Source organism: Pseudophryne corroboree, chromosome 12 (genome assembly GCF_028390025.1).
Source record: "Pseudophryne corroboree isolate aPseCor3 chromosome 12, aPseCor3.hap2, whole genome shotgun sequence".
NCBI classification, from domain to species: domain Eukaryota; kingdom Metazoa; phylum Chordata; class Amphibia; order Anura; family Myobatrachidae; genus Pseudophryne; species Pseudophryne corroboree.
The window spans coordinates 171,288,251-171,301,205 of NC_086455.1; the positions used below are offsets into that span (position 1 = coordinate 171,288,251).

Sequence of the window (12,955 nt, forward strand, 5' to 3'; positions counted from 1 at the left end):
TGTTTCCAGGTATAAATCTCCTGTCAGGATGTAACCATAAATCAAAACAAAAAGATAAACAATGTGTAATACGCTCTTGATGGCTATAGGTCTAGTTCTTCTCACCCAGTGTATATGATATATACGAGGGATAAATTCTATCACTGTGTTTTCACACATAAAAAGTACCATACTCACTTACTAAGAAGCGGAGCTCCTACATATAAAGGTTTCTTTATGTAAGCCCAGTGGTGTTTCAGTATATCCCACCAACACCAAACACTGTGGAAAGCACAGTGATGGGATCTATCCCTCGCCTATTTTATTCACATGGGGTGACTTAAAAAACTCAAGAAAATATTACATATTGTTTATCTCTTTGTTTTAGTTTATGGCTACATCCTGACAGGACATTTATACCTGAAATAAAATGAAAAAGTGTGAAGAAACCTCTACAAAATCATTAGGACTCTATACAAGTCCTGGTTGTATTATATTATATTGTTTTATTGTCTGTACTGTATTTATTATTCTGTGGATGGTTTAGCGCCTTTGATCTACACCTAACCCCTTTTTCTATTACCTTGTTATGTCTGTTTTTTGTGTAGATGGTGCAGCCCAACCTGCATCTTCTTGCTAAGATCTATACAATGTCAGTGACCGTGGGCTACAGGCTGTGAGCCCAAACCCATGAAACAAAGACTGCAGTATGCAGACCACCAGGCTGCACTATTCAACGCCGACCCCTGCTTTACCGGTCAGTGCTACATATCCATATGTTTTTGCGAATACAGGATCGCTACAAACGCACGTAACATTGGCAAAAAGAACAACTAGCAATCTATGCTTGAACACGTACATTTTCTTATGGGATCTATGGACATTTACCAATAACTTGAACTTTTACCGTGGTGAACTTTGACATTTGTTGAGCATAGCAATACTGTGGAGCTTTTGCCAGACCAAAGGGCTGTGTTTAAAACTGGAAATGATTGGACTGAACAGAAAACCCCGGAAGGCACCGACGACCTTCCCAATATAGGAATAAAGCACCCTGGACATTCATGGAGGCATTTGTCTTACTACAGACGTCAACTATTACATCTTGAACCTGTCCAGCAGACCACGACTGCCTCCAAGACAAAATCTCAGCTATAACAATGTTGGTTGAGCAGCAGATGCGTTTTACAAACTTTCACATTTGTTTCAATCTTTAAGTGTCAATTTTGAGATTTAATGGATACTTTGATACCAGATCTTACAACTTTTTTATTCTGTGACTGTGTGAATTTAGAATACGCATGTGCGCAAAATTCTGCTACTTCTTTAGGGTTTAAAATAAAATATCCCATTTTTAATGTTGATTTGATTTTAGACAATCTATTCGAGCACTATGGGGTTTATGGATTACCTTACTAGATGCAGGTATGGCCGCTATTCTGGCGAAACTGCCCATATATTTAAAGCAGCAATCGTTTAAATGGCAAAACCAACTTGTAATTTCACTTACTATTGTAGCCAGCAATAATAAGGGAAAAATATATATGAGAAATTTAAAGACAACTCCCCACCAAAAAAATAAAATTAGCCTTTAGTTTAAAGGTTCTCAAACACGATCCTCAAGGCACCCCAACAGTCCAGGTTTTAGGTATATCTATGGCTCAGCACAGATGATTAAATCAAATTGACTGAGGCGCTAATTAGGTCACCTATTGCGAAGAATGGATAAACTTAAAACCTGGATCGTTGAGGTGCCTGAGGACCGCGCTTGAGAACCTCTGCTTTAGTTAACAGACCGCTAGCTATTGATAGTTTAGGTCCTCCATAGCCAGGGACAATAAATAAGTATATAGAATGTAGTCCAGAACACACACCTTGTGGGAGACTATCTGGCTTTTTCACACCATCCCTATTTCGTGCAGACAGTACTCTAGAAGGGCGCAACTTTGGCTTTGGAACAGAAGTCACTTCAGGCCTGTAATTGCATACAAGAGATCAATAGAGAGAGTCAGTGAAGAAAAACAGAATAACATTACCCAACAAAAATGTATAGTACGTAACTAATTCGGAAACATTACATGAGAATGAGTGACATCTCACATAAAGAATATCATCAATAACAACTGCAGCACCAGGCAGACACCATATAGAATACAGAAAAAGCAGTAAAAACATTAACTATACATAAAGATAATAATAAGACCACGGTGGGTGAATCATATAAATACCAATAAACACGCACAGATTAAATAGAAGATCACAACAATCACACAGAAAGAAAATAAACATAACAGGTACATTTGAGTTAGACAAGAAGGTTCTGACATGACATACTGTACGGAGGGCCCTGCTCATTACAGCATACAGGATAGAAAGAGTGGGAAACAGACATGGAGACATGGTGGAACAGTAAGAGACAGTGGGGATGGAGAGAAGTAACAGAGGTAGGTAGGCAGGCATAGGCAATAGGTGGGTTTTAAGAGAGCTTTAGAAAAATTGGAGGTTGAGGGAGAGTTTGATTGGGGTGAGGCAGGGCGCAGCGCAGGAAAAGTCTTACAGGTGGGTATAGAAGGAGGAGAGATGCAGGTTAAGAGGAAGAGTGGGGTACACCTTGTGATGTATTGGGGGGGGGGGGGGGGGAAGTGTTGGTGAGGACTCTGTACAGCATACATTGGATTCGGGAGGATATGGGGAGCCACTGAATAGATTTTCAATGGTGCAATGGAGTAGGAGCATGGAGAGAGGAATATTACCCTTGTTGCTGTGTCAGATTGTTATAGGAAAGGGGTAGGCCAGCTAGGAGGTGGTTAGGGTACTCAAGGATGTTCTAGGGTTTCTGTTCCTTCCCAAGTGATAAAGAGGCATATTCTGTGTTACAACGGAACAGTGAGAGTCTCCCATTTGTGGCCACTGCTCCAAGAACATTCACTAAAGTGCTGCTGGTTCTCATGGCTCCTCTTGGGAAGCAACTGATCACTGTACGGCCTTATCTGGAGGACATTCTTGTTACTGGAAACAAGTTCTAAAGTAACGTGGTTGGATCGTCAATACAGCAAAAACCATCTGGTTCATTCCCAACAGGTACACTTCTAAGTGGTATGGCTAGACACCATAAAAAGGGACTTTAGTATAATTACAGTATCAGCAAATGACATAAAAAAGGTCACATCTCCTATGAATGTTTATATCCACCATAGGCTCGCTATCTTGGGCAAGGTGGCATATGCAAGATCTTCAATGGTTTGTGGGATTGCAATCCAGAAGTACTAAAGGAACAGTCTATAAGGGCCGGTGGAGACATCCTGGACCTACAGGACTAAAGAAGCCTACACATTGGGCAATGTTTTCGACCATCGATATTATCGACAAACAATATTATCGATGGTCGATTTTTACTACAAACTGGATGAAATCGATGGTCAATTTGGACGATATGAATGTACATACATCTATATCGTCCAAACTGGCTGGCATGTATCAACGATGATCTTCACCGATGAACGACTGCGGGCACAGGAATCGTTCATCGTTGCTGCATCCACACTGAAAGATATGAACGCTATCGTTTATATCTTTCAATATATTGCCCAGTGTGTATGCCCCTCACGGCTTATGAGATCTTATCTTCTGGAGATGGCATCTTCTGCAGATGCTCAGTTTAGAAGGAAAATCCTTCAGTTATTTACTAAAAAGTATTTTCTTGCAATTTTTGTCACTTGTACAGTTGATCACACTTATTCCACCCTCTGCTGTTATACTCTGATTGGTTATGTTCTATACAGTATGGCTGCCATGGCGTGTCATAGGAAATAGAAGAATGATTACCTTTAATTTCATTTCTATAAATACACCATGGCTTCGGTGGCGTGCTGTCTGTGTACGATTTGTAGGACACTAGAGAGAAGTCACACTATGTACCTTCCCATACATTATGGCTGCCATGGAGCCGTGTATTTATTTTCAGACGCTTTTTGCACAATTTATAGCGCATGTTTAAAGTTAGAAGTATTCAAGCTCGTGTTAGAACAGGACGCCATAAAACACAGGTTAATGTACTCCAGACAACCTGTGCGGTTTATATTTCACTAGGTCTACTCATTTCTTCCCGTCACACCACATTCTTCTGAACATTAGCTGCCCAGTCCTGGTTACTATTTAACAGCTAATGCAGCGAGTGTGCACTTGGAACAGGTTTGACTATTGAGAATATTACCACTTTGGATTTACATGTTTTACAGATCTCCTAGTTGGTGCACAGATAAACGCACTGGCAGACACATTTAAAAGGCCCTTTCACATCTCTGATGGATCCAACCTGTGAAATTGGAAACGGGCCCTTCCCAGGTGGGATCCAGCACTGGTCAGTTGCCATAGCGGCGGCGGCGTAGCTGGCAGCAGAGGCGGCGCTGGACGTCCCAGCAACCCGTTCACACTGCCACTGACCCTGTATTCAACCCAGGAATAACCCTACTTATAACCATGGATGAATTACCGGGTCAGGTGACCTGGGAATTCTCCATGGACCCTTTTCACATCGCACAGTGACCCGTGCCGACCTGGCAACATGCCACCGGGTTGATACCGGGTTATTTTTGCGATGTGAAAGGGGTATCGGAGGGGCTGCTTGGCACGACTGACGCCGCGGTGTATGTCGACTGTATGTGAGGGGTAAATGAGGGCTGGGATTTAGAATATGGGTATTTAATATTTTACCCGAGATAAAATTGGGGCACACAGGAGTTGAGCAGTTAGAAATATTGAGGAGAGAGTTACTGAAGGGGATGATCCACACGGGGAAGGTATTTTGGTATTTTACAACATGCAATACTGTATTTGGAGGAACTGGTCATTGAGGAGTCCAGTAACAGTGAGGCGATCGCTATAATCGTTTTATAGGGTATAATTACGCCATAATAACTGCATCTAGAAGGGATACTAGCTGGGAGAATAAGAAGGTCAGGAAGGAAATTATAGTTGGTGTTATTCTAGCCTTTTATTAAAATACACATATCTTACTGCGGCACTCCAGCTGCTGTGGAACTACACATCCCAGCATGCACGGCCACAGTTTTGCAATCAGGGCATGCTAAAACTGTGACAGGGCATGCTGGCATATGTAGTTCCACGGGTGTAGTATGTTTCCCCGGCGCTTGGGATCCCGGCGCCCAACATCCCGGCGTCGGGAACCCGACTGACGGAATACCGGCAGCAGGGCGAGCGCAAAAGAGCCCCTTTGCGGGCACGATGGCGCGCGACACGCTATTTATACTCCCTCCAGGGGTGTAGTGGACACCCCAAGAGGGAGAATAGTTGTCGGTATACCGGCGCTGGTATGGTGAGTGCTGGGATCCCGAAAGCCGGTATATCAAGTGCCCCCCACCATCACAGCAGCCGGAACCCTGCACGTTGAATACTTATTGGGTTATTTGTTTCCATTCTGTGTTAATGTATTGGAAAAATAGGGAATACAATATACCCCTCCTATACACGAGGCCATAGTGAGTGACCCTTGGTGGATCCCCTCTACAATCGTGTGAGAAGACTCCTCAAGTGCCGGTACAGAAGAAGAAGAGATACGCAGATAAAGGGGCATCAGTATCTATATCAGTGCTACTCTAATCAGGACACACTCAAGGTGGGTACACACTGGCTGTTATATTGCTGGTCCATTGGCCAGTGTGTGCCAACGATACGTCTGTAAACACCGTCGTTCACAGACATATCACATCGGCCCTGCAGCGCACACAATGACCAATATATCTACAGATCTGTGTGTATGGGTTAGCCGACCGCCCGTACTCTTCCTGCACCAGCCGGCGGTGATTGACGGCTCAACTGGGCGGGAGCATGTAAATGCCCACCCAGTTCGTGACGCCAGTCCAGACAGATGGGGCTGTATGTATGCACAACACACTGCCCGGCCCATCTGCAGATATATCTGCTAGCGTATACCCAGCATAACGGTGTGCCCGCATCACAGAATCACACGTGAAGTCATCGGAGCCACCTGTGGCTCTTATACAATGTTTCACTAAATAATGAATACACCTGCGCTCCAGCGAGGAATATAGAAAACATTCACGGCCTGTGCCCCGAGGAATGGATTTGAGAAGCACAGGTGATAGGGAAAGCACTGACTTACTGTACACTATAATCAGGTATTATAAGAGCGCCTTAGGTCACCTGCTTGACCGAACAGCAAATGTGAACTTCTAGAACGAGACCAGAATATAGTCCTCAGTGCAAACGGGTGGCCCCCCAAAAAAACCTCTTTCCAATCTTATTTATGCAGCGCTCCACAAAACGTATTCAGGACAACGCATCTACTTAGTATTAAGCACAAACGCCAACGTTTACTGGTTCTGGTATTAATGGTCCCCCATGTTAAGGTCGACTACTATTGGTCGACATAAACATGGTCGACATGGACTAATAGTCGACCCATGAACATGGTCGACAGACAGGTCAACACACGAAAAGGTCGACGCAGATATATATTTTTTTTACCGTTTTTGGTGTCATTTTTTCCGTAACATGACCAGTAACCCCAATTAGTGCACCGCGTCCCCTCACATGGCTCGCTTCGCTTACCATGCTTCGGGCAAGGTGCCTCGCTGCGCTCAGCAGAGGTTACCGTTCCCAATCTTAGTCCACGTGGATCGTAAAGTATGAAAAGTTTTTTTTTTTAAATTAAAAACCATGTCAACCTTTTCATTTGTCGACCTGTCTCATGTCGTCCATTTTCACGTGTCGACCATGTGTCCATGTCGACCAATAGTGGCCGAGCGAATTACTGTCGACCTTAACATGGTCGACTGTGGTTCCATAAAGCTATGCAGGTACAGTGCAACCGGAAAGTATTCACAGCGCTTCACTTTTTCCACATTTTGTTATGGTACAACCTAATTCCAAACTGGAATAAATTCATTTTTCCCCTCAAAATTCTACACACAATACCCCATAATGACAACGTGAAAAAAGTGTTTTTGCGATTTTTGCTAATTTCTTCAAAATAAAACCCTAAGAAATCACATGTACATAAGTATTCACAGTCTTTGCTCAATACTTTGTTGATGCACCTTTGGCAGCAATTACAGCCTCAAGTCTTTTTGAATATGATGCCACAAGCTTGGCTCACCTATCTTTGGGTAGTTTCGCCCATTCCTCTTTGAGCACCTCTCAAGCTCCATCAGGTTGGATGGGAAGCGTCGGTGCACAGCCATTTTCAGATCTCTCAGGAGATGTTCAATCGGATTCAAGTCTGGGCTCTGGCTGGGCCACTCAAGGACATTCACAGAGTTGTCCTGACGCCCCTCCTCTGATATCTTGGCTGTGTGCTTAGGGTCGTTGTCCTGCTGAAAGATGAACCGTTGCCCCAGTCTGAGGTCAAGAGCGCTCTGGAGCAGGTTTTCATCCAGGATGTCTCTGTACATTGCTGCATTAATCTTTCCCTCTATCCTGACTAGTCTCCCAGTTTGTGCTGCTGAAAAACATCCCCACAGCATGATGCTGCCACCACCATGCTTCACTGTTGGCCTGGTGATGAGCGGTGCCTGGTTTCCTCCAAACGTGACGCCTGGCATTCACACCAAATAGTTCAAGCTTTGTCTCATCAGACCAGAAAATTTAGTTTCTCATGGTCCGAGTGTCCTTCAGGTGCATTTTGGCAAACTCCAGGCGGGCTGCCATGTGCTTTTTACTAAGGAATGGCTTTCGTCTGGCCACTCTACCATACGGGCCTGATTGGTGGATTGCTGCAGAGATGGTTGTCCTCTCTCCTCAGAGGAATGCTGTAGCTCTGAGAGAGTGACCATCGGGTTCTTGGTCACCTCCCTGACTAGGGCCCTTCTCCCCCGATCACTCAGTTTAGACGGCCAGCCAGCTCTAGGAAGAGTCCTGGTGGTACAGAACTCCTTCCATTTACGGATGATGGAGGCCACTGTGCTCATTGGGACCTCTCGGAGGTCTACAGACAATTCTTTGGACATCATGCTTGGTTTGTGCTCAGACATGCACTGTCAAGTGTGGGACCTTATATAGACAGGTGTGTGCCTTTCCAAATCATGTCCAATCAGCTGAATTTACCACAGGTGGACTCCAATTAAGCTGTAGGAACATCTCAAGGATGATCAGTGGAAACAGGATGCACCTCAGCTCAATTTGGAGCTTCATGGCAAAGGCTGTGAATACTTATGCACATGTGATTTCTTAGTGTTTTAATTTTAATACATTTACACAAATCTCAAAAACACTTTTTCACGTTGTCATTATGGGGTGTTGTGTGCAGAATTTTGAGGGAAAAATGAATTTATTCCAGTGTGGAATAAGGCTGTAACATAACAAAATGTGGAAAAAGTGAAGTGCTGTGAATACATTCCAGATGCACTGTGGATTACTATGAGTACAAAGGAAGAAAGACAATCCAAAGCTCCAGCTCAGCTATTTTGCACTTTTTGAATGACCTCCGGTGAAGGCTAAATACTTCTAGAGAGAAGGACAGTCTTATGCAAGACACGTCTCTATCAAGTCTAAGAACTTATAACCATGACATTCGGATAGGAGATTCTAGGAGGATTACATTGTCTCACTAGTTATACGTCTAGCAAATCCCCCTTAATTACAAATATAATTATATGGTGCAAAGTTTCCAGGACACTTTCAAATACCTAATCCATAATATACCTAATGAAGGCTGAAGACAAGTTGAAGGACCGGTATTGCTAAGGACACTAGAAAATACAGACAACATAAATTCAAAAGCCGTGTATTCTCTGCAGTAACCCTCAGTAAATAAATACCCGGTCACTAAGGATGTCACAGAGCAGAGGCTGCAGAGAACCCTTCCAACCACTAACACTGATCACACAGACATTCACGCTGCAGAGAACCCTTCCAACCAGCAATACTTATCATACAGACAATCAAACCGCAGAGAACCCTTCCAACCACTAACACTAATCACACAGACATTTACTCTGCAGAGAACCCTTCCAACCACTAACACTGATCACACAGACATTCACGCTGCAGAGAACCCTTCCAACCACTAACACTGATCACACAGACATTCACGCTGCAGAGAACCCTTCCAACCACTAACACTGATCACACAGACATTCACGCTGTAGTAGCAGCAATACACCAGGTGGGCACTCACACTCTCTTCAGCTGTGGTGTGGGAGAGAGCGGTGAGGTCAGGGATTCCCGGCTGTAGACGCCACTTTCACTGTAACCATCATCGATCGGTGAAGGAGCTGACAACGGAGAATCCATATTCAGATCTATTTTCATGGAGTCCGGGCTGTCGAGGTCAGAGAGACTGCCGCTAATTTTGGCTCTCTTTTTAGCAGCGCTGTTCCGCAGGTGTCGAAGAGAACTTATCATCTACATCAGGAAAGGAAAATGACAGGTGTCAAATAAATCAGCCGGGGTGACGGCCTGCAATGATCTGGCGCTACATTTACTATTTTTTCTTTTTATTTATTAACGCTGATAAATCAAGGCTGAGATATTGTAGGAGGGAGGATGGAATGACACGGGATATAGGGGTGGGGTAGAGATGGTTAAGGAAGGAATACACGTCAGAAAAGAACATTTTGCACATCAAGACGCATGCCATGACATGAGATATGGACAGAATATATATATTTTTTCCCATTCTGCTGCATATTTTGGGCCTAATTCAGGTTGGATTGCAAAACGCGGGATGGAGGCAGCCAAACTGGGGTGGTGTCGCTGAAACAGGGGGCATGGCGTGGGCGTGATCACGGTGGCTGCGTGACATAATAACACAGTGATAACACAGCCGCCGCAATCAGAAACACGGTGTGCGGGCCTTCTGCAGGCGCAGCTAAGCTGCGCCGGCAGGAGGAAACCTTAATTTCTGCTATAAAGCAGAAATTGTGATGCAATCGCAATTTCTGCTTAATGAAGGAGGGGGGGGGGAGGGTCAGCATGCTGCACGGCTTTGCCCTGCAGTGGGCGGCCCCCAGCACGCGAACGAAAGGATTGCAAATGCTATTTAGCAAAATATTTCCAACAAAGATCTATCCAATAACCAATGTATTTATTTAGTATATTCTGTGTTTCTACTATGGATTAAAACCATGACGACAAAACCTATGGAACAACACAAATGCATAAAACACGTGGAAGGTTCTACAAGTAACACAGTAAACAAAGATGAATCAAATTGCAGTAACTGTCATGTGCTTTACTAACAAACACGTGTGCCTGACGCAAGAACCCAGGTGCATTTGGATGGATGGTTAAATGTACATTTAAATGTAAAAAAATAAGATTTTACTCACCGGTAAATCTATTTCTCGTAGTCCGTAGTGGATGCTGGGCCTCCGTAAGGACCATGGGGAATAGCGGCTCCGCAGGAGACTGGGCACAACTAAAGAAAGCTTTAGGACTACCTGGTGTGCACTGGCTCCTCCCACTATGTCCCTCCTCCAGACTTCAGTAAGGATACTGTGCCCGGAAGAGCTGACACAATAAGGAAAGGATTTTAAATCCCGGGTAAGACTCATACCAGCCACACCAATCACACCATATAACTCGTGATACTATACCCAGTTAACAGTATGAAATACAACTGAGCCTCTCAACAGATGGCTCAACAATAACCCTTTAGTTAGGCAATAACTATATACAAGTATTGCAGACAATCCGCACTTGGGATGGGCGCCCAGCATCCACTACGGACTACGAGAAATAGATTTACCGGTGAGTAAAATCTTATTTTCTCTGACGTCCTAAGTGGATGCTGGGACTCCGTAAGGACCATGGGGATTATACCAAAGCTCCCAAACGGGCGGGAGAGTGCGGATGACTCTGCAGCACCGAATGGGCAAACTCTAGGTCCTCCTCAGCCAGGGTGTCAAACTTGTAGAATTTAGCAAATGTGTTTGACCCCGACCAAGTAGCTGCTCGGCAAAGTTGTAGAGCCGAGACCCCTCGGGCAGCCGCCCAAGAAGAGCCCACTTTCCTCGTGGAATGGGCTTTCACTGATTTAGGATGCGGCAGTCCAGCCGCAGAATGTGCAAGCTGAATCGTGCTACAGATCCAGCGAGCAATAGTCTGCTTAGAAGCAGGAGCACCCAGCTTGTTGGGTGCATACAGGATAAATAGCGAGTCAGTTTTCCTGACTGCAGCCATCCTGGAAACATATACTTTTCAGGGCCCTGACTACGTCCAGTAACTTGGAATCCTCCAAGTCCCAAGTAGCCGCAGGCACCACAATAGGTTGGTTCACATGAAAAACTGATACCACCTTAGGAAAGAATTGGGAACGAGTCCTCAATTCCGCCTTATCCATATAAAAAATCAGATAAGGGCTTTTGCATGACAAAGCCGCCAATTCTGATACACGCCTGGCCGACGCCAAGGCCAACAGCATGACCACTTTCCACGTGAGGTATTGTAGCTCCACGGATTTAAGTGGCTCAACCCAATGCGACTTCAGGAAATCCAACACCACGTTGAGATCCCACGGTGCCACTGGAGGCACAAACAGGGGCTGACTATGCAGCACTCCCTTAACAAAAGTCTGAACTTCAGGCAGTGAAGTCAATTCTATTTTGGAAGAAAATCGATAGAGCCGAAATCTGGACCTTAATGGAACCCAATTTTAGGCCCATAGTCACCCCTGACTGTAGGAAGTGCAGAAATCGACCTAGCTGAAATTCCTCCGTTGGGGCCTTCCTGGCCTCACAGCACGCAACATATTTCCGCCATATGCGGTGATAATGGCTTGCGTTCACTTCTTTCCTAGCTTTAATTAGCGTAGGAATAACTTCCTCCGGAATGCCCTTTTCCTTCAGGATCCGGCGTTCAACCGCCATGCCGTCAAACGCAGCCGCGGTAAGTCTTGGAACAGACAGGCCCCCTGCTGCAGCAGGTCCTGTCTGAGCGGCAGAGGCCATGGGTCCTCTGAGATCATTTCTTGGAGTTCTGGGTACCAAGCTCTTCTTGGCCAATCCGGAACAATGAGTATAGGCCCTCATTCCGAGTTGATCGGTCGCAAGGCGAATTTAGCAGAGTTACACACGCTAAGCCGCCGCCTACTGGGAGTGAATCTTAGCTTCTTAAAATTGCGACCGATGTATTCGCAATATTGCGATTACTAACTACTTAGCAGTTTCAGAGTAGCTTCAGACTTACTCTGCCTGTGCGATCAGTTCAGTGCTTGTCGTTCCTGGTTGACGTCACAAACACACCCAGCGTTCGCCCAGGCACTCCCACCGTTTCCCCGGCCACTCCTGCGTTTTTTCCGGAAACGGTAGCGTTTTCAGCCACACGCCCCTGAAACGCCGTGTTTCCGCCCAGTAACACCCATTTCCTGTCAATCACATTACGATCGCCGGAGCGAAGAAAAAGCCGTGAGTAAAAATACTTTCATCATAGTAAAGTTACTTGGCGCAGTCGCAGTGCGAACATTGCGCATGCGTACTAAGCGGATTTTCACTGCGATGCGATGAAAAATACCGAGCGAACAACTCGGAATGAGGGCCATAGTTCTTACTCCTCTCCTTCTTATTATTCTCATTACCCTGGGTATGAGAGGCAGAGAAGGGAACACATACACCGACTGGTACACCCACGGTGTTACCAGAGCGTCCACAGCTATCGCCTGAGGGTCCCTTGACCTGGCGCAATATCTTTTTAGCTGTTTGTTGAGGCGGGACGCCATCATGTCCACCTGTGGCCTTTCCCAACGGTGTACCATCATTTGGAAGACCTCTGGATGAAGTCCCCACTCTCCCGGGTGGAGGTCGTGTCTGCTGAGAAAGTCTGCTTCCCAGTTATCCACTCCGGTAATGAACACTGCTGACAGTGCTAACACATGATTAACACATGGATCAGCACCGGCCGGTGTTGAAGCAGGGGTCTAGCCTGACTTAGGGCATTGTAAATGGCCCTTAGTTCCAGAATATTTTTGTGTAGGGAAGTCTCCTGACTTGTCCATAGT

General features: G+C 45.3%; 1 protein-coding gene across 4 annotated transcripts in view; it reads right to left on the reverse strand.

The window, feature by feature from the left end:
* The window catches only part of LOC134981248 (TOG array regulator of axonemal microtubules protein 1-like), a 111,343-nt gene that overhangs the window by 44,964 nt on the left and 53,424 nt on the right, over nucleotides 1–12,955 (reverse strand). For all 4 annotated transcript variants that reach the window (XM_063948543.1, XM_063948545.1, XM_063948542.1 and 1 more), the window contains 2 exons: nucleotides 9,137–9,363; nucleotides 1,854–1,954 (listed from right to left, as the gene is read on the reverse strand). In XM_063948543.1, coding sequence (XP_063804613.1) covers nucleotides 1,854–1,954; nucleotides 9,137–9,363 — 328 coding nt within the window. The remainder of the gene's footprint in view (nucleotides 1–1,853; nucleotides 1,955–9,136; nucleotides 9,364–12,955) is intronic.